Source organism: Stegodyphus dumicola, chromosome 5 (genome assembly GCF_044657685.1).
Source record: "Stegodyphus dumicola isolate Sdum_Otavi_A_Nest chromosome 5, ASM4465768v1".
Lineage (NCBI taxonomy): Eukaryota > Metazoa > Arthropoda > Arachnida > Araneae > Eresidae > Stegodyphus > Stegodyphus dumicola.
In genome coordinates this window covers 207,902,766-207,925,392 of record NC_140772.1, presented here as the reverse complement: position 1 = coordinate 207,925,392, position 22,627 = coordinate 207,902,766, and the positions used below count along the sequence as shown (strand labels likewise).

Here is a 22,627-nt window from a genome sequence, read left to right as displayed (position 1 = left end):
TAAACTTACAACTGTGGCATAAATGCAACTGAGGCATAAACATTACATCACAATATCAAACAACATGAACAATAAATGCAATAACTAACTTAAACAAATCAAATGCTATCAAATACTAAATACAAAACAAATAGTAAATACAAATCAAATCAAATACACATTTAAAAACATAAAGGACCATGGTCTGATACTATTTACAATTATTTACATTATGTACTATGGCCATAGTAATGAGCTAACCTGTCGTAATGAACGACTTTAGGTTTAGAGTTCGAAGACTTACGAACCCGAACCACGACGTCATTCAGCCTGTTTAGAACTGTGTACGGGCCATCCCAAGGTGACTGTAATTTCGGACAAAGTCCTTTCCGTCGAGTCGGATTCCACAACCACACCTTGTCTCCTTCGTGGAATTGATGAATACCAATAAGATATACCAATAAGATAGTGAAATGGTGATTCTTTCGTATAAGGATTTGGTATTTTTGATCTTGTCCTAAGTTTGAGTTTGTTAATCGTCTTCCTACTTTAAGAATTCAATCTCCATCAACGGAAACCTTTATTGGAATCAACTTTGGAGGAAAGGGAAGTCTCTTTTTTAAATAGATGTATTTAAGCTTGAATTCCGATTTTTGAATGAGCTTAACTATAGATTTAGTTGATTCTTCAAGCTCTTCATGCGATAATACGATAATACACTTTTGATTCTTTGAGCTTGTATTTCGCAATATCTGATGAATTTTAAACACCATGAGATTATTCTAATACATTTCGAAAATGATGAGCATTTTGAAATAATTTCTAACATAGCAGTAACTTGAGGTGTATCTGAAAGATGATATTGACTGGAAGAAACGATTTCTTTTCTTCGCATATGATATCAGCCTTGCGTGCTTCTTGTGGATTTCTACATAGAGGGAAAATATTATGCTGATACAACCATTGAGGTCCATGCCACCACAAAGTGTGGCATTTCAGACTTGCTGCAGAAATACCTCTCGAGGCACAATCTCCTTTTTTTTTTTTTTTTTTAAAATTTTTTTGATTTTTCACGTAATTCAATGAAGCGGAGTCTTGAATTTTTGATCTTCTATTAGTAACAAAACTTTTCCATCTTTGAGGAGATGAACTAAGCCAATGTAGAACTATTTTTGAGTGCGAGTATAGAACAGTTTGATTGTGAATATTTCTCCTTAAAGATGTTTTACTTTATAGAGTCTACTTTATAGAGTCTAGAAACTAACTTTATAGAGTCTAGAAAGAAGACGAGCTGCACATAATTCAATTCTTGGTAATGTTATTGTCTTCATAGGAGCAACTTTTGTTTTTGAAATAATCAATGAAACGTGGAATGTTCCATTTTCGAATCATGTTCTTAAATAAAACACTGCAGCATATGCATGTTCAGACGCGTCGTAAAAGCCAATAAACTGTAAATTTTTAATAAAATTGTTTTACATCAAGAATCGTGAAATCTTGATTTCAGCAAAATGCTCAGTTTGATATTTAAGGTGGTTTCATGCTTAAATAATCCCATTCAATATTTTTCTTCCATAAATGCTTCATTAAGATTTTTGACTGAATCATTTAGGTCAAGCGTTCTCAACCGGTGGTACGCAAGTGAAAATAGGGGGTACGCAAAGAAGCAAAGTATTTTAACTATTAAATTCAAAAATTAAAACCCCAACATCCTGACTGAGTTTTTTTCTCTAAAACTCGTAAATTTATGCTATTTGAGCTTTGTTCAAGAGTGGTTGTGGTAGTAGTACTTTGTAGTGGTGGTACTAAAGGTTTTCAGTTTTGGTTTAGGTGTTTTTGTTTTTGAGCTATGCGAGATACGTATATACATACGTACGTACGTACAGACGCCACTAAAAAATCTCTTCTGAATCCATTTTAAATCAGTTTTATAATTCGTTTGGGGAAAAAGAGTCCTTTATTATGTCCTTACGTACAGATGTCATGTAAAAACATCATTAATTTTCATTCGACAGCGGTCAAAATCAATATTTTCGTTGAAATGTGAAATCCAAAATTTTTCGTGATTACAATATTTACTTTACTTCGTACAAGGAAGTAAGAATGCTAAATGAATCACTTTCTGTTACAATACATAAATAAATCGTTTCTTGCTCCAATTCGAACAGCTACAGTAGAGCTTATTTAGGAATTACTGCCTGTCGATTTTATTAAAAATCAGTTTAGAGTATTTAATGTTGTCGGGAATGGTTGGAAAAAAACATTTAGTAGATACTCAGAAAAAATCAGCAAAATTTTAGGGCAATCCCAAGAAAACGAGTTCTTAAAATAACATAGTTTAGCAAAATATAATGACTATAACAATAACAGTTACATATAGTCGGAATTTAAAATTATAATAGCACTGCAATTTTAATTAAGCAGTATAATAAATTTGTAATTATAGTACAGTTCAAGACTTAAATCTACAAATATAAGCGCGTAATTACGCTATAATCTCAACTGCAATATAATTGTAATTGAGACAGGTAATTATGATTATGTAACTGAAAAAGGGTTGATTGTAACAATCATAATTACACAACGATAATCGTGATAAGTAAAAGACAGAGGTAGAATCTAGCTTATTCCAATTAAAAGTTGGGTAGTCATTTTGGAGGCTAACAAGTTGTTTGGATAATGTAAAACCTTGATCGTCTGAAATTTTATTTTCTTCTGGATTTATCGAATTCAACTTCATTGCATTTCAGTTTTGTAATAACGATATTAATTAATATGAACTAGTTCTTTATTAAATACTAGTCGAGTTTTCAATGAATAAAAGCCTGATGTGAACCACCACATGTCTTCCTTGTCATCCTATTAAATTATACACATTTCTTGCTGTACTTTAATTAAATTTATTTCCTCGAATTATTCTAATTTAATTAACCGATTCCTCAAGGGAAGCTGAAAAAGAAATCAAAAACTGCAGATTTTGAAATTGAATATCCCGGTCAATTTTTGTCAAACAAACTTCTTAGAATTATATTTATTCATAATTAGTATAAAACGTTTCCAAATATAAGTGTAGGAAACAGGAGATTAATAATGCAGTAACTTGTTGCTTTAATTTCTTAAAACCAACTCCTGTTTCCCTCTTTTAAACGTTAACGAGTGCTCCGGTAATGCACTGAAAACTTTCATTTGTTTTATAAAACCACTTTCATCTAGTTTATAAATTTCGCGTGGCACGCATTCTTTTAGAGAAGTCCGGGTAAAAAGTCTTTTACCGATTTCTCAAACGAATGATGATCTGCCCTTTGATTGTCATCATGCATTTTCTGATAAATAATGTTATTTTTTCCTTACATCTTGTGAGTCATCCATCACAGCTTAGTCAGTCTCCTAGGCATAGTCACATTCATAGCATTGTAGCAAATTTTACAGCTTTTGTGGTCTTTTGAGGTGTAGAAACTGGAACATTTTTTAGTCTCATAGCTTGAAACTATTCTAGAAGAGCTGTTTCAACGTCTCTCGATTTTCCATCCGTTTTGCGTTTCCTTGAGACATTTGCATTTTTTATTAGTTATCGATATTTTCAAGTTTATTTCTTTGTTAAGTAAATTGCACACTGCTGTTTGGAAGAAAATTATCACTTTAAATGCTCTTTCTCTTTGGCTGCATGCAACAAACGTATTATAATCTTTCAGCAATTTATCCTTTTCTTTCAGGCTTAGGTCATTTCATGGACCTGTCACTTCGTGGTTATTACGAGCTTAAACAATGCTTACTTTTACTTTTTCTTCAACTTACTCTCAACCAATCTCGAAAAGGAGTCCAATCTCCTTTTCGAATCAAAGACTGATAATGTGCGATAATGTAAGCAAGCATTTCCTGACATTTTTAACAATAACATGAATTTTAATAAGATGAAAACCTTAACAGTTGCACATCTTGACAGTATGGGACTTGGATATATTTAGTCACGTAATTTCAGAATTTTGTTACAGGAAAAATGCTCTAACACATTATACACGAGGAATGATCGTCCTTAGCAGGCCAACATGCCCATAGCTCTAAACAAGAAAGTTTCCCTCTTCTCAGGAAACCACCTTATATATCTCCATGTGTTTACTTGCGCTGAACTTCCGGGGGGATGATTCTTTCCCTCATACATAACAAAGTGTCCATCTCCTGACCCTGATGATGATTCTTTTACTTCTTTGTCCACTGGAGTGAGTGACCTTCGAGGCTGCAACCGGAATTATTAATAAAGGCAAAGGATTTCACCACTGATATGAAAACGATTGCACTCTGAAAACTCATCCTAGACAAAGAACCCTTTATGCCACCTTATCACACCCTGTAAACTCAATGTGTGCATGCACTTGTATCCCTATTAGCTGGTGCTCAAGAAAGAGAACCAGTGCTTAATTAAGTACCCCTTTTTTCTAAACCTGGGAAATACTCCTTCGTTTACAAAGAACTTGCTTCCAGTGCTTCTGGGAAACTGATTTTGTTATTCATAAAATAAAGGTATTTTGCTGCTATTAGCTCTAGTCCAGACGAAGAGATTTACATACAGTTTCTGACAGGAACTAGGGAAGTGTACCCAACACCCCCAGGAAGCCTTGATTCTAACTATAACGGCCGAAATTTCTGCTAAACCCGTTTATTAAAGCATTACATAACTGAAAGGAAAATTAATGAACTACAAACAGCTTTTAACAGATGTAAAAAGTTTGTTCTGGATCTGAAAAATGAATCTTTTACCAGTTAACAATAAGCGGCGCAGATAAGTTTAATAAACGGTGTTTTTCTCTTGATTAATATATTTGTATATATGTAATTTTGTATATAAGTAAATAATTTTAGTGAAATCATAGTATCTTTCATATAAAGTGACATGAAAAGTCTGAAGAGAAGAAAGCTTCATTTGTGGGGGAAAAAAAAAAAATTAGCAAGCTATAATCGGTTCTGTGTGCATTAAATCCATTGCGAACCCGTACGTCCACAACAATGTATTTCTTTTAATTGCTGAAAGCTGAACACAATAAGCAGCTGAGTCTTGTTTTGGAAAAAGTCCTTTATTCTGCCATTATATACAGACACCACATAAAAAATTGTCCAGATGAATTCAGGAACGATCAAAATGTGTATTTCTATTGAAATCATAGAGCTGTAATGTACTAGAGAGAGAAACGGCAACCCTGAAGGGGAACAGGAATACGAACCACGTGACATTTGGTACATTTCCCAGATCGTATTTCCCGCGAATCTTCCTTACCATTACAGTTCTATGGAGAATTTGTGAGAAGCAAGTGTTTTGCGTGTAAGCGCATTGTTTCGGACTTCAAAAATGATACTTTCGTGCTCCGCATATGGATGTAATTCCAGATATGTGAAAGATGGAGGAGTAACATTTCACAACTGAGCTTTTTCTAATGTTTTAAAACCTAATTTTATAAAATGTAGAGGTTTTTTTATCCACTCTACTTGCCTTTTTCTAATAAAAAATAGATTTTCTAATTTTATATAATATATGCATACTTGAAATAACATTTAAATAAAAGTATCTTAATATATATGTATGTTTCTAATAACTATTTTCTAAAAAAAATGTTAAAATTTTAGTAATACAATATACTTTTAATTAGTCTAGTATTCTGCTTTGGCGACATTTTTTATACGCCAACAGACTGCTTTGAATGCGTTTGTTTATATATTCTTTGCGTTTGCTCATGCGGACATGTGCGAAGTAGTAATGTATGTATTTAATACTTGGTAATGTTGATGTAACACTGTGTAAGAACTGCATAAAATTATGTTTTTTTTTGGGGGGGGACATGAATGACTTTATTTATATCCTTTTCTTGCATCCAAATATAACAAATTTGTTTACCTTCAATCACGTATTTTCTTTCTTATATCATGTTTCTGGCATTTATTCAAATATTAATAATTTGTTAAGTATTAAGAAAATAGCAATTATATAGCAGTTAAATTTCAAAACTTTAATAGTTTTAAGTTTCTTTTTAAAAATAATGAACATTATTTAAATTTTACCTTCTAAAATTATTTAAAATAAGTGCGACTACATTGTGCAACGTGCATAATATATATATATATATATTTGCTAGTAAAAGGAAGTCTTAATTTACCACCTTTTTGTTTCATAATTTAATTATTTACCACTCTCTCTCTTCCTTTTAACTTATATCTGCTATATTGACATTCATTTTTAGTTCATTTTATTTAATATCTTTCTCATTTTGATTTGCCTACTCTGTAGTTCTCTGTAATACACCGTATTAACACTAAATTTCCTTTTCGTATTAACATTAAATTTCCTTTTCGTATTAATATTAAATTTCCTTTTTGTACTATTTTCTGTTTTCACTCATTCTTCTTATGTTATCTATTTTTTTTTTTTTTTATTTTTTATTCTGTCCTGAGTACTAAAAAGCCTTCTTTTTTTATTTATTTATTTTACTTATTTATTTTTTAGTTTGCTATTAGTTTATTATTTATTATTTAGTTATTAGTTTGTTCTCTCCAGTTTTTTTAATTTTATTTTAAATTTGGTAGACGCCGATGGACATATTGCAAAATATTATTCTACAGCATGAAAATTATTTAAATTTTAAAAATTTAAATTTAAAATAAAGTTAAATTTTAAAATAAAGTGTTCAATTTTAGGGAAATTATTAATTTTGGCTGGTGTTTATCGATCTAACCTCTTCTGCAAATTCAACGGCAGCTTCTGCGAAATGACGTCTTTCCAAGTTCGCATTTCGAACTGAGAGAAAAGAGAGAAAATTTGTGGGGGATAGTACGCCAAAATCTGGATTCAGTTCCATTTCATGCCCAAACTCCTGCAGCTCATTCCTGTGCCACTTTTTCACCCGGTTTTGAATGGCGATGCTCCGTCTAGTATATAACAGGTCTATGATTGAAATATGATACCCAAAATCTTTCGCGATTACGATACAAGTAATTAATAAAAAATGTAATTAAAGCGGAACGTATACACAGAAATTATTTCCGGCTGTTTTAGGTAGAGGTACAAATAACTTTTTAAGCAAAAGTGTGCTTACGATAGTCGCCTGTAGTACTGTATACCTGTATGCATGAATTAAATGATTATGCCCAAAAGTACAAAAACTCAGCCTATAAGTTGAGTACAAAAACTGTAAGCCTGTAAACTCAGCCTATAGGTTGAGTACAAAAACTGTAAGCCTATAAGTTGAATGCCTTCATGGAGGGCATGTTAAGGGAAATTAGTCTCTATTTACGCTATACAGGAAGTAAATCACGGAAACCTTATTTTATCACCTCACTTCAATTAATCGGATAGGGAAATAGGGCGAATGGTAAGTGTTTTACAAACGTATCCATAGAACCGCTGATTGATTCTTGGAAGCAGTGTTGCGGGATCTTGGGATGTTTCGAAAATTTGCTGCTTTTGACAAACCTGTGCTATTAAAATATATGTCTATGCGACTTTGCGATTTTTTGCGACTTCATCATTTCCTTGTGCTACTCTTTGCTACCTTAAAAAATTTCTAGTGCATTTTAAAATGAAATTTGTTAATATAACGTATCTATTGAAATTAATTTTAAATAGAAAATAATAATTTATTTATACTTGAATAAAAATTTGTGACTGGTGTTTAAAAGTATATTTAAATGTTTCAGTTTATATCAGTTGCATAAATTATTAGAAAAAGTAAAACAGAAATTGAAATTATCAAAAACAGAGCTTATTATTAAGAAAAATAATTTAAAATTGAAATTATTAAAAGGAGAGTTTATTATTAAAAAGCAAAATAAAAATTGAAGTAATAAAACGTGAGTTTCTTATTAGAAAAGTAAAATACAAATTGAAATTATTAGAAAGCTGGTTTATTACTAGAAAAATTAAAATACAAATTGAAATTATTTAAAAGCGAGTTAAGTATTAGGAAAAGTAAGCTAAAAACTGAAATTATTAAAAAGTGAGTTTATCAAAGAAAAAGTAAAATAAAAATTGGAATTATTAAAAAGCCAGTTTATTTTTAGAAAAAGTATAGGGAAAAAAACTGAAATTACTGAAAGCAAGTTTATTATTAGAAACAATAAACTAAAATTTTAAATTATTAAAAAACGAGTTTAATGTTGTAAAAGTAAAATAAAAACTGAAATTATTAAAAAGCAAGTTTGTTGCTTTTAAGTGACGTATTGCTTTTAATAACTGAATGAATAATTTAAAAGAGAAATTAAATATCTCATGGAAGATTCTGAGAAAAGAATGCGCGCGCTCACAGAAGATGAATTATAGATCTTGCATTTCTTTTCTGATAGATGAAAACAAACCTCAGTTAATAATAAATTTAAATTATAATTTCACCGCTATTACGGTTATATTTACGATGTAATTGCAGTCATCGTAATTGTACTTACACTATCACTGTCTTACATGCAATCTTAGTCTTATTGGAACTACATAAAATGTAATTTTTATAATTGTAATACAATAAATTGCAATTGTAGTTACATAATTGTTGAATTAACTGTAATTGCAATTAGGTTTTCTATGAATTTGTATTACAACGTAACTGTTATTACATTGCGGTTTAATTATTTATTAATTTTATTGTAATTAATATCCAATTCTGCATAAAAAGAAAAAGAAACTACACCAGTAAGAGACATTATTAATTTTACAGAACTGGCGGGAAATCACAATAACAGTATTAGAGCAGAATTATGGTTCGGAAAGAAATGTACGAGTTCACTTATCTCGAACAACTACAATCTTTAAGTCTATTTACCATCTAAACAGCTGTTAGAATACGCCTACCGTCTTTGTTTTGACAGTAAAAACGACTAATATAACATGCCTGTACGCAGTTACGACCCAGCTGTTCGAACCTAAAAGACGGCAGATGGCGGGGAAATGGAGAAGTGTTTTTGCCTTTTGAGACATGATTAGCCAGTAGCAACATCTTTTTGATATAAGAACTTCTTTGTCTGAGGAAATACTCTATGATTAACTCAGGACACTAAACAAGTAGCATTTTTTCCCCCATGGCTCGTACCTGTGAAATTAGAACAGCAACAAATACGAATAAGATGTCGAATAAATCGAATTTTGCTGTCATCAATAAAATATTAGATGATGACTAGAGTGAGATTTTGGGCAGTGTTTCGAATGCAACAAGGGGGAGAGGGGGGATTTACTTTCTATTCTTAAAAGAACTTTTTCGTATACGTCATATATAAATTAATGCACCGGAGATTTCAAGGTCAATTGATCACCAGTAACTGTATTTCACTCAGTGCCGAAACTTGTCAAGTCGCATGGGTTATAAATGTACGTATAATAACATAACGTAACGCAACGAAAATTTTGGAAAGATTCGGTTGACGTTGAAAAGGATGTAACACTGTAATTTAAAACAGACTGTAAATTTGCATTTGAAAAAATTATAATCGTATACAGCATTTGCGAATTCGCAGTCTGTACATAAAAAGAACAGTATCCCCCCTCCCAATAATCAGATGACCATTAAAAATTTTTTAGAATATGACATCTGAATTGTTTCCGTTTGTAGCTAAATGGATAGGGAAAAACTGCATGCATACCATTAAGCATTGGAAAAAGGTAATGGGATATTAAGTTACTTCTGGTGACTTTAAATGAAACTGATGTAAATATAGTTGTTGCACCTGTCTTTTGGGTATATAAAGACAGCAATATTCCCCAAAAGACAATCTACAAAATCCTATGTTAAATTCGTTTACTAAAAATAACCATGTATACATGATTTTTGACTGAATATCTTCAGTATTTCAAAGTTAATCGTAAAACAGTTCGTACATTTCAGTTACCAAGGAATATTGCTTTTGCAAAACACACTAAGCTTCTGCGTTTTGCTGTAGTGCTATGCATAACTTAGAAGTATTTCAAAATAATTTAAAACCTTAATGCTTAATGGCATTCAAGTATCTTTAACAAAGAACCATATTCTGTAGGATTTAAAAAGTAGATGCATTCTTTTTATTTTGCATTAACAGTTCTTAAATATAACAGATTTGCATTAACAGTCTTTAAACGTAACAGAAGATTTTACTGGTTTCTTTAAAACACAAAAAATTTTAAATCATTAGAGGCACATCACACGTGCCTTTTCTAGCTATGTTGTTAAAACTCTTAACGTATTTTAATTTCTGTTGTTAAAACCCTGCAATTTATATCTTATTAAAGCCCAAATAAAGTAGTTTGAGGCTCTAAGTACAAGATACAAAGAAGCTGGTGAGACACCAGAACTTCACCAGCGGTTTTACAGGCATAGTCCCCACTGGACTTGTAGAGATATTTTTTGAAGCAGGAGACATGAAAAATGAGCAGTACTCTCTCGAATACGCGCCGAGTGTGCAAACCGTTATACCACGAAGGCATATTGGAAGGACAGAGAAAATATCTTACATACTCCTCCTTTTAAAGGGCAACTCGGGATTACGGGACCCACTGGCCAAATCCTGGTGGTGAAGAATCATCATCCACCACGTTTTTCAGTTCAGGCGCCACCACTGTAGAGTTATTAGGGTTTTTCCGAAGCAGGAGACCTGAAAAATGAGCAAGGCCCTTCCCGGTAATCGAACCTGGAACTCTCGAATACGCGCCGAAAGTGCTACCGTTACACCATGAAGGCATGCAGAAAAATGGGAGAAAAGGCTTTATATACTAACTGAACACCTTCGTCCTACTTTTGATACACATCGTGATTGACAAATCCGAGTATTCCCTTCTTTCCCTACCACCAAAACTAACATAAAGCCCACTTTCCTTATTTTTATGCTATAAATGGGGGAGGGGATTTACAGAATGGCTTTAGAAGGCGGGGGGTTGTAGGATCTATGTATTGTAGAAACATTAGGAATTTTTTTTTGAAGCATACAGGATAAAAAATGAGTAATCGCCTTCGCAGGGAATCGAACTACGGACCTCTGGAATACCGGCCCAGCGTGCAGAACCACTACACCACGAAGACACACTAGGAAGGCGGGAGAAATACCTTATAGTATAATCAAATCATAGTTAATTAAACAAATAAATTGGTAAAACAAAATTTAGAAAGCATTTTGCTTTTCAGATATTGGTCTGAGAGCTATAGGTAACACTACATATCTTATTTTACCTCTTGCCGCCTTTCATATTCGTTTTCAGGCAGCAATATTCATTGAAGATTCATAGCGAATAGAAATGAAAAATATCTAACATGTACTAGTCTTTTGAAGAAACATGGAAGCAACCACAGAAACAAAGCTTACTTCGTAAAAACGTATTCATGCCATGAGCAATGAGAAAAGGGACACTTTTTTTTTTTTTTTTTTCAGTACAAAGCTAACGATTTGGGAAGTATTAAGTAAGTACCTGTTGTTTTGATACAGTTGTACAGAACTGTTTAAATCCGCCAGCTGTTCTTTTAGCAGCTGAAGACTTGAGTTGACAAAGCTTAACTCTAAGGCTATTGTTTCCTTCAGCTTCTTGTTGGTTGTTGCTCTGAAACGTAAAAGTAGTAACAAAATTATTATTATATTTTTTAAATATAAGAGTACAGAAATTTATATATAAATTATTATTAAATAATATTAAAAATTTCAGAAAGAATTGTGGGAAACTGTTGATAGTTCAAAATTGATTGCAAAATTTCTATGAAGACGAAGATTGATTTTGTTCAATTCCTTTGAAATTCAACTTTTATTTTTGTTGCAACTTATTTTAACGTTGTTCTGTAATGTTCTTTTAAATCTGAAGGTCGCTTCGTCAAACTTTAAACCTAACTCAAAACTAGAACTGGAAAACAATGTATAAAAGTAGTGTTAGGAATTTTGTACATACATAGATGATTTTAGTACACTTATATGTGGAATTGTATTTTACTGTGTAATGTAACGCGAAACAAATTTTAAGAGAAAGCTATGCCGGAAAACTAAGAATACAGGGGCAAGTGCATTTAACATTGAGTAAATACTTATCTCGGTAATTTGGCGAAAAATCGCCAAAAGTCGAAAAGTCGTCTCATTTGGCGACATTTTGATCTGGCCCCTGTATTACCGTAATAAGTATTTTAATTGAATAAATGTATTTGATCATTGTATTTGCTCTAATTCGAGCCTCATATTGCTTTCCAGTAATTTCGAGAAGCAGAAAGTACTAGAAATATCTCGGCGGCGTTGAAAACTATATAAGGTCGGAGAGAGGTATCTTCTCAGTTAGGTAGTTGTTGCTATTGCTACGAGTTGTTCGTTCAGCGTGAGATCGGATTAGCTTTCTCTTTAGATGCGCTTTTGCATTGCGCTGGGTTTAGCGTTCTTAGTAATTTGAAGTATAACTACTGATTGTACAGTATGATACAGTAAATTCTTGAACGAATATTCTGTGGAAAATTCCGAAGTTCTGAAATATTTCTTTTGACAAAATAAATTATATTAACCTATTATAGAACCTGTGCACTCAATCTATTGCTAACTCGTGCGCAGGCAACAATAATTTAAACAATTTGTCTATGGAAACAACCTAAAGGTAAAGTTATCAGTAAATCCTACTTGAACTTCAAAGAGCCCAGATTTGAAACCTGGATAAGGTTAGGTTTTAATTGCAATAATTTCGCATCTCCGCCGCGAGAGGGTGTTCAAAATCTGTCGGTCTGAAAACTCTCTTCAGAGACCGGTGGCACTGAAAGACAGACTTGAGACTTTCAGATTATCTGCAGATATTGTAAATCTGAAGTAAAAGAAGATGTGGAAAATTACATTGTCATCACTGGTCATCACTGGCTCACAAACAACGAGAGCCTCAAGTGGTTAATATCAGGAAGCACGGGTTGCACAAAAGAAGTAAGTTTTGAGTAAAATATAAGGCAAAATTTTAGTAAATACTTGTGGGTTGATTAGCTGAACATTTCTCGTGTAAAATTTAATAGAAAATCATGTTTATGATTTATAAATTTTATTTTTAGGCTCCTGAGTAATTTTGGTGAGCAATTTATCATCAGCGCCTAAAAATTATTATAGACATTTAATCGAGAAGATTACACACGATCTGTTGTTACCTGTAAAGTTTTTCAGCTCCGTTTCTCATCATCGTTTGGTAATTTATTTCTTGATTTAGTTTCGCTCTCTGTACTTGTAATCTCCCCCGGCAAGTAGCTGCCAAAGGATCTGTGCCCTAGAGAGAAAGGCAAATCATTAGTTACAAAATAGCCGCAGGCTGTTGAATTTGCTTATTCACAGTTTATTAAATTGAGTTTCAAAATATTTGGGGTACCATATAAGAGAGAGGAAAAAAGAAAAAAGTGATAGGTGAGAAATTCAAAATTTAAAAAAAAAAAAAAAAAAAAAAAACCCACCACTTTTTTACATTTTATATTACGACTAAAGGGGCGTTCTTTTGACGTTTTGTGTGTTACCTTTATTTATTAACCATCATATTCTTTGCATTTAAACCATAAAATTAAATTCAACAGCAATATCGCAAAAACAGAGCATATCTTTATAATTTCCGATATAAAGTCTCGCGCGCTGGAGATAAAAATGCTTTTTTCCGTACAGTGTTGCCATTGCTCGCTTTTAAATCATGAAATTTCTTAATCGAAAACTCATAAATGCTTTACAAAATATGAAATAGATAGATAATAAAACAAATTCCAAATTTGAGCTTCCAAATTTGATGGCCATATTCGGGTGGAGACGTACTTTATTCAAAATTTGATGGCTTTTAGGTACCGTTGTTTAATCACAATGCGAGAAATATACATACATTTATGCAGATTCTTCATTATTTAATTTCTTTTTAAATATAATACAGGGATCTAATATTTGGTGGCAACAATTTAAAAAGGAACTCGCCGTTTATAGTAATTCAACGAAATTAATAGTCTTTCTGGCCAGATTGCCCCTTTGGACTAAAAAGAGTGACAGGTGAGAAATTCAAAATGGGGGAAAAATAGTGTAGGAGGGATTCTTAATTTCTTCAACTGCAACTGAAGCAAAAAATAGGTACTGAATAACAATATAGCAAATTCATGAAAAAGTTAACAAAATTCGATGAAACACAGAGCATTTACGAATACTTTGCAACATAGCGGATTTATTGCTCGGAAAATGGAGAGCTTAGTTAAAAAATTTCTGCTGTCTCGTTATTACTACTATTTTAATTTTACTAAAAATACTTTAATCTATATTTCCGTTGTTTGATTAGTGGAAGCTTCTGGACATCTTAAAAAGGATTTTTCTTTGCTCTTAATTTGGCCTAGTCACAAATGAAAGCATTTAATAATTTTAAATTACAAAATTCAATCCAATCTAAATTTTAATAGAATACGATTCAGCACATTTCGAAGATCAGCGGTCTAAATCCTATTTCCCCAAAGCAGAATTTTTCTGTACTCGTTCCAATGAACTGGATTTGTATTTAATCGCATATTTTCTCTTTAGTGTTTTTAGCATACAATTCAGAAACTTTGCCGCTATTACTGGTTGTAACTGTCCGTTCCTTCATAGGAAAGGCGATGGAGGCCCACCTATTAGGTGCCTCCATAATAAAGAGACCACCCCATCCGGCCTTGTATACATTAATGGACTGGGTTACAATTGTAATTGTTCACAATCTGCCTTTGGGAAAAAAAATCAGAAACTTTTGATCTTTTAAAGGATTTTTCAGCTTAGTTCTCGAGTTCAGAAAAATTTTGCTTGTACCCTTAACCAAAACGTGGGAACTTAAGGCAAAAACTGTAGACTTATTTGAACCGTATAGTACAGTAATAAGATTATCTGAACTTATCTGTCTACTAAGGTCTTGTTTTGATCCCTTGGCTAAGAAACTCTACCGGCCGCTTTATTTTTCCATCTCTATTTACGGACGGTAAATAGTGAAAAAAACGAGACATGCTAGTAAATACTGTATGCGTCCGTTATGAGATAAGTATAAATATATCGCAACGGAAACTCAATATTACGTATTTACATTAAAGAAACCGCAACCTGAAAACTTTAGATCACAGCAAAATAACCTCGCACAAACATTTCCTACTAACAATTCAAAAATTAAATGAAATAAATAAAAGCATTAAAAAATCATACAAATATAATATACTAAGTTGCCTTTCAATTTAATTTTGTTTAAAAAAAAGGAGTCTGTTTTTAATAATTTTTTTTATTATTGAATAACATCAAAATGCGACAGACACATATGTACACACACATAAAAAAGTAAATAAATAAATAAATAAAATCTGAAAGTTTTCCAATTTTAACGTCGCCGAAAAGGGCCTCATGCAGCTTCAAGTATTCGGCATACCTTTTTTTTTTTTCAGTCTTTTCTCAGTTCATTACATCAATGTTTAGTTTTTCTTACTAAAATATCTTTACAAAACTTTATTTCGTAATTTTTGTATTAACATTTTTTGAGTGTTGACGTTACTTATTAAATATCACGTTCTTGGGGCTTAAACCGCATAAAATTCGAATCAAGAGCAAAATCACAAAATATTTAGAAAGAGCATATCTTTAGAATTTCCGATAGACATTCGCTGGATATAAAAATGTTTTATTTCGTCCAGTGTTGCCATTGCTCGCTTTGAAGTCAATGAGTTTGTTAATCAAAAATTCGTTAATGTTTTACAAAATATGAAATAGGTAATAAAACAGAAATTCAAAATTTGGGCTTCCAAGTGCCCATGATCGGGTAGAAGACTATGTTATTAAAAAATTGATGGCTATAAGTACCATTGTTTTTTCACAGTTCAAGAAAAGTACGTACATTCATGTAAATTCATCGTTATTTAATTTCTTCAAATATAATACAGGGTGCTAATATTTGGTGGCAACAGTTTGAAAAGTGGTTCGGACATTTAAAGTGTTTCTACGTAAAACTCCGTTTGGAGACTAATAGCTCTTCTGGGATAACACCCGTTTGGGATGATAATAATAATAATAAAATGTGTTTTATTTAGTGGAAGTTTAATAAATTTCTAAACAAGAGAAATAGAATTTATAATACTTGACGTCAAAGTAGTTTCGAGCATTTTCGACTAGAATATCAGACAACAAATATTTAGCATTTGACAATCGTAAATACTATTTGCAGTTACATATGAAATAAATACATTCTGATGTGCAAACATAGCAATTTGACGCTCTAAAAAAACGCCCAAATTTAATGTTTGATTTAGCTTAAGTGCATGACTACATTTTTTCCATAGAAAAATAGACGTCACAATCATTTCCTTTTTAGAAAAAGCTGAAACAAGAGTAAGCTCGATTTATAGCAACAGCAAGCCCGAGCAAAAGTAAGCTCGATTTATCGTAAACTGACGTATGCATTAATTAAAGTAAAATATATTTACTTCTAATCGAATTGTTAAATTCACATTTCATTATGTAATACCAATTATCATAATTACAATGTTAATATTTTACTTTTATTTTGCTTTATATTTATTTTGAATTTAAATAAAGACATGAAAGATATATAAAAACTAACTACTATTACTGGTAGTTTTCATAAGCACCCGATGGTAAACCATTGTTTACAGTATTACAACTCAGCTGGAAAGTGTTAAAACAAACTATAGACATAACAGACATAAAAAACTACGGGCTAAAAAAAAAGAACTATAGCTAGGCCAGAAATTCTATCCATTGACAGAATAGAGACTATTAAGTTTAGGCCAACTGGGGGGAAGAACATTTTTTATAGAATAAATACATTTCAGGAATAAAACAAGGAATTTAGTTGATGGATTTGAGAAAATTCATACATTTAGATACTTACTTATTTTCTTCTATAATTTTCTACTTAGCTTTTAAATACATGATATGGATATTGTAGGGATATACAGACATGTAATTACAGACTTAACTGCACTGTTTTAACGTGTACTTTAATAATATTTACTTACCGGACTGCTATTAAATTACAGCAGAGCACTAGAGAACTGCCGATTTAATGAATAAATGTCTTTGAATCGGATTTACATCATACAAGGAGGGGAACTCGGTAGCAGTCTCATTCAGTTGTCAAGAACAGATCTCAGGTTATGGATGTTAGTTGGCTTTCGATATTCAATTACTAATCTTTAGCATAGTTAAAGCGAAGTATTTTCCTTATCTTAGGAAAGTTTAGCAAAGTTTTATTTGTAAAAACAGGAAAGCAAATGATGTTTTCTTATTGTTTATTTTGCTTTTGTAACAAAACTAAATCATATAATGTTAATAATAATTAAAGCAATTTTTACATTCACACTTCATTCTCTGTTGCGAAAAAATTCAAATGCATTTTTTTACTGCACTACAAGCAAGTACAATCACGGGAAGTTTTCCTGAGACGTTAATAATATTCATAGTTGTCATGTGCCTGTTGAATATTACATACAAGCTATTCTTTTGAGACTAATGTTATTCAAGCTGTCACAAACAGTAAACATTGATTACTAAGAACTAAAAGTCTACCATGATGGTACTAACTTATAGACTGATGTTTCAAGATAAAATATTAGGACTTATTCTATATTCAGATCACAACCAGTAAACATGAACTTTCGAAGGCAGAAATAGTCATCTTGTGTTTCGAAATCACCATTAATAAACCATTTTTAGTTTTTTTTAAATGAAATAATGATTAATAATCATTAAAGTTAAATCTTATCGTTGCGAAATAGTACTAATGCATATCATTAAGTGCATCATTAAGTCCCAAAACAGTTAAAACCCGTCAAGTCAGTGCAGCTCGGTTGTAAAAATTATTGGTTGATAGCACATTTATACATGTATCTAAATACAGATACATGTTCGATAGCTAACACAAAGTAAAACCGACGTACAGATACATATCTGGATGAATTGTATTACTTGTGACGAAGAATAACAATGGAACGTAAGAGAAACCACGAAGTTCCTTCTGAACTTCCTATCACTTGACACGGGGCAGGAACAATGACTTTAATGTTTAAAATGGTTGTCGTGTCATACCATTCAAAAGATTTAATTAATAGTTATTATGTAACCTGCAATTCCTCTAAGGTGTTCTCCAGAAATATTGGGTGTGCTAGCAATGTAGAAGAACAATATGTCCATCCGTCATCGCAGAAGGTATCTGTGCGAAAAACATATCCATTTTCATTAATGGATATTGTCTCTACGTTACGGTAATGCGTTTAGAGTGGCTTTTAAAAATTCTAATCCGGACGTTGAACTTTGTAACTTTGTGTTAAGATACTGCTAGGATGCATTTCATGTCCTTGAAAAAAAAATCTGTTAACGCAAGTTTCAATCTAGTCGTTGATGTTTTTTAATAAGTGAAATACAAAATGTTCGAAGAATAATGATGGGGTTTTGTGCTGCAGCTAACAGTTATTATGTGACTGTCAGCAGCTTAATGCTAGAAATTACATAATAACTGTTAGCTGCAACAGGGCATGTTTAGTCATAATATGATATCTCTCCAAAACTGAAGTCACGGAAATTTGTCAGCTTTATGATACAGCAAAACTGCTCTATGTTTACCCAAATAATGGGTGTGAAATGAATCTATTTTTGGCTTCCATAAAATCTAGATCTTATTTCACTAGGCTTTTCTTTTCAGATCATGTGAAAACACTGCGTACAATTAAATGATAGAGAACTTTGCGCAGCTAGAACAAAGATTTTCTGCAGAAACTGAAGATATGAGTTTTCGATGTTTCTGCTGGAATGTGGACTGAGATCTAATGACGTAAGCTTAATGTATGCCTTATTGTTTAAGGCAGGGGTCCTTAACCTTTTTGCCCCTAAGAGCACAGTCTAGAATATCTGCTGGACGGCGGCCACCATTTACTTTTTCAAGGGGAATTTATAGTAGGAATAGTTAATAATACATGAACATAAAAAAAAAAAAAAAAAAAAAAAAGAAAGAGAGCGAGAGAGATCGGTCACATTTTGCTTTCTGTTGTTGTCTGTGTTGGACGGAATTTCTATTTCATTCAAAATGAGAAAACTTTCCCATAGAAATTTTTTGAAAACTAAAACAATTTTATTGTGACCTCACATCGGCGGGCGTCATGGTGCCCGCGGGCATAAGGTTGGTAAGCCCATGGAGGTAGGAAAGGAATGCCTGGTAAGAGCATGCGAAACCCTGGTATCACCCTTGAACGAGCCGTTCGTTGCAACGGGCGCCTGGACTGGAGTGTCCTATCCCCATCAATTTTATGTCACTTTCCGAATTTTGATTTCGTATGGTGCGTAAGGCATATCTTATTGTAAAGCAGTTATAGTAATCTGTTTTCTAGGCAATAGTCCATGATAAGCAATTAAGATGAAGATTTGTGCAATAATTCGACTGATGGGAGGGAAACCCTGGTATGGGCAGAGAAAAATTGCAGTGTTTTTTAAAGTCAGTTTAGATATCTGCTGAAATAAAAATATTTCAGAGCATATTGGGCAATGTTTGTGAATACAGAAACTACCACTAAATCTTATTATTTTTATACACGTACATTGATTCTTATTAATAATGATAGTAATATTCATACTTGATTTTTGATATTGCTAACAATAGCATAAAATCTTTGGGAGTTAGGTGGCGCTAGTATCTAAATGCGGACCCATATTCGATTTTGTATTTTTCCATCAGAGTTCGGGGGGTAAGAGATTTTTTTTTCCGGGGAAAGGGGATGATTATTTTCAAGTTATTATCTATTCATGGATTCTTGGATTTGATTCTCCTGAAATGCTTTACACATTTTTTCATCAATAAAATTTTAATAAAAAGAAGATAGATATTTTTATTTCCAATAAAATACATAACACAAACATATTGTGTGTCATTCCTTGAATTACTGCATTAGCTTTAGGAATCAGAAGATTCGAGCATGACAACTGGAAATTTCGAATATCGATTCTGTTTCAAAATTCATTCGATTCGAGGATCAGAATGTCCCATCTCTAATAAAAGGAAAATTTCCATTGCAACAATTACGGAAAATAGTTCTTTCATAATTTTTATAAATAAGAGTGGCAATATGCTAACTAAATTTTAAAAACTACAGTGCAATTCCTACATATTTCTTCCACTGGAGAATTTAATTCATTAGCATAACAAAATGCTGAGATTACAAACGTTTATTTCCAATCCAAATAATGATAAATCTACTTTATCCCTTTCATGCTGTAGAAATACTTGCTTGGCAAGCAAGGCGACAAATTCTGATGAGAAAAACACTTCGATTTTGTTCTAAAGGCACAATTTTCCATGAGCATTCATAAACCTTGATTACAGCATAAGGAAGATTTTGACTTTAGTTTGCAAACTATGTTACTTACCCAACAATGAAATGAAATAAAACCTTTTCTTGGAGAAGAAAGAGCAAATTGCGAAATTAAGTGTAATCTTTTGTTGGGAAAAGGGAAGGTGGAAAATGAGGAATTTCTTTATCCTCTAGGTCAAATGGAGACAAATCTGCTATCTCTTTTGGAAGCATAATATGCTCAAACATATGTAAGAAAGGAAAACCTTGATTAATGTCTTTCAGGTTTTGAAAGAGATTTCTCTTGCATTGTTAAACATAAATTTAAATTCGATTTAAGTATTAACTATTTGTATTTGAGGAAACTTCACATAACTTTTACTGAGAAAGCCTTTCATTTAATTTTCAAAAGTGAAAGTACAGACTGATAAATTATTATTTTCAAAGAGATGAAATAATATATATATATATCTAAGGAATTTTTTTTAAAAAAAAGTATTTTTTTTAAAGATTATCCCATGCTAGGAAATGTTTAGAATTGCCTCATGTGATTTGGTAGATAACTGTTAAAGTTAGAAAAATATTAATAGAAGAAATAAATAAAACCAATTAATCATCCTTGCTTAATGTTTCAAATAGAATTTTTCAAGGGGTTAGTAGCTAAAACCTCAAACCCGGAAGATTAATGAGGGCCAAACACAGGTTTTGTTCTTCTTATTATTATCGGACTCAAATCGCTCTTAATTAAATGCTATTGTTTAAAAATTGCTAAATAATATTTCTAACAATCCCACAATAACTCACTAACCCGCTGCGTCTGGTATCCTACCAGTTAAAAGCAAATAATAAAAGTAAATTTATAATCAAACTAAACCGAAATGTAAAATGATGCAAAAATAAAAGTCATATTAAGATAAAAATCTAAAATAACTGTACAAAAATATTCGAAAACGTTATTTCCTTTTAATAAATTATGAAAACGCACCAGTGGGCCTATAAACACCGTTATAAAAATTGAAGTTCAATTAAATAATTCTAAATTTTAACTAGCTAAATTTTAGCAAGCAATTTTCGAAAAATGAAAACTAAAATAAAATTAATATCGGTTTTGTTTATAATGGCAAAGCACACTAGGGCTATCTGCCAAAGGGAACGGATGTCTTCGTGGAGAATTTTCTAAGGGAAACTGGTTCTTATAGATGTTACACATGGGAAAAACTACGAAAGTGACCATGCAGCCAGCCCGTTCACATGTACATATTTAATATATGTACATGTAAACGGGCTGGCTGCATGGTCACTTTCGTAGTTTTTGATGATTTATATCATATTAATGATGATTTATATCATATTAATTTAATATATTAATATGATATAAATCATCATTGGGTATAACATGAATTTTAGAAAAAAATATTTAAATCATTTCTTAGTATAAGGTCACTTTAAGAACTCATAAAAATTTCTGATTATTTTTCTCATTGTCTGTGATACAGAGAAAAGAAATAAATTAATTATGCAAGTCTTTATAGTTTACAACTCACATGCATGTAAAAAACTTTACAATGCTAGACTTCAAGTCTCAAAAGCCAGTTTTATTAAATGCAAATGGTTCGAGTACCATTCAATTATTCAAATTTCATAGCAAAATTACCACCAGCATCTATGCATTTCTCCAGATGACCCTATTTTACTCATATGGTACCACCTGGTTTCTATTCATCCCCTCCTCGAAAATCAAGAAAGGTAAGGAACATTATGTTTTACATATATTTCCTAGAAACAAGAATCAGCTACATAGCTAAAAGTGAGATAATTATGAGATGTAAAAGATATAATTATATATTAATGTAAAAGATTAAACAGTTGGTAAAATAAAATATGCTCAATAATAAAGGAACTGGAAACCACGGATTTTTACGTTATCTGAAAACAAATAATTAGAAATCGGAAAAGACATTACGGAACATGCACCGTCACGTGATTCGAAAAGGCCGAGACAGATTTCAGAAGAATTTTTGACATCTGATTTGAATAAAAGATACACATTTGTTAGCTTCAGCTTGTTTAGTCAAATAGTAGAGACAATGCCACCTTATAAAGTTCTCCAAGAAGGCATTTATGCAAATCCTAAAGTCATTTATGCAGATAATCCTCGAGTTTTTGCCAAAGTCAAAATAATCCGATCACATTAGATTTTATTCAGAGCAGAAAATAGGAAAATTCAGTTTCTCTGTCGTCGAGAAGAATTAAACAACAGATATTCCTGTTACTGTCTATACGTGTTAATCAATACATCACAGAAGCATGGCACTAGAGTAGGAATTCCCAAACTTTTTTATTGCATCGACATCTTTTAAAAGAATGATTTTTTTTCATCGAGTCTCTTACGATTT

The 22,627-nt window shown here is 31.8% G+C and overlaps 1 protein-coding gene across 4 annotated transcripts in view; it reads right to left on the bottom strand.

The window, feature by feature from the left end:
- Positions 1-22,627, bottom strand: part of LOC118201206 (rhophilin-2-like) — a 237,488-nt gene that overhangs the window by 36,539 nt on the left and 178,322 nt on the right. For all 4 annotated transcript variants that reach the window (XM_085817594.1, XM_085817593.1, XM_035373257.2 and 1 more), the window contains exons 2-3: positions 13,062-13,177; positions 11,381-11,509 (exon numbers count right to left, since the gene is read on the bottom strand). In XM_085817594.1, the coding sequence (XP_085673720.1) occupies positions 11,381-11,509; positions 13,062-13,177 (245 nt within the window). The remainder of the gene's footprint in view (positions 1-11,380; positions 11,510-13,061; positions 13,178-22,627) is intronic.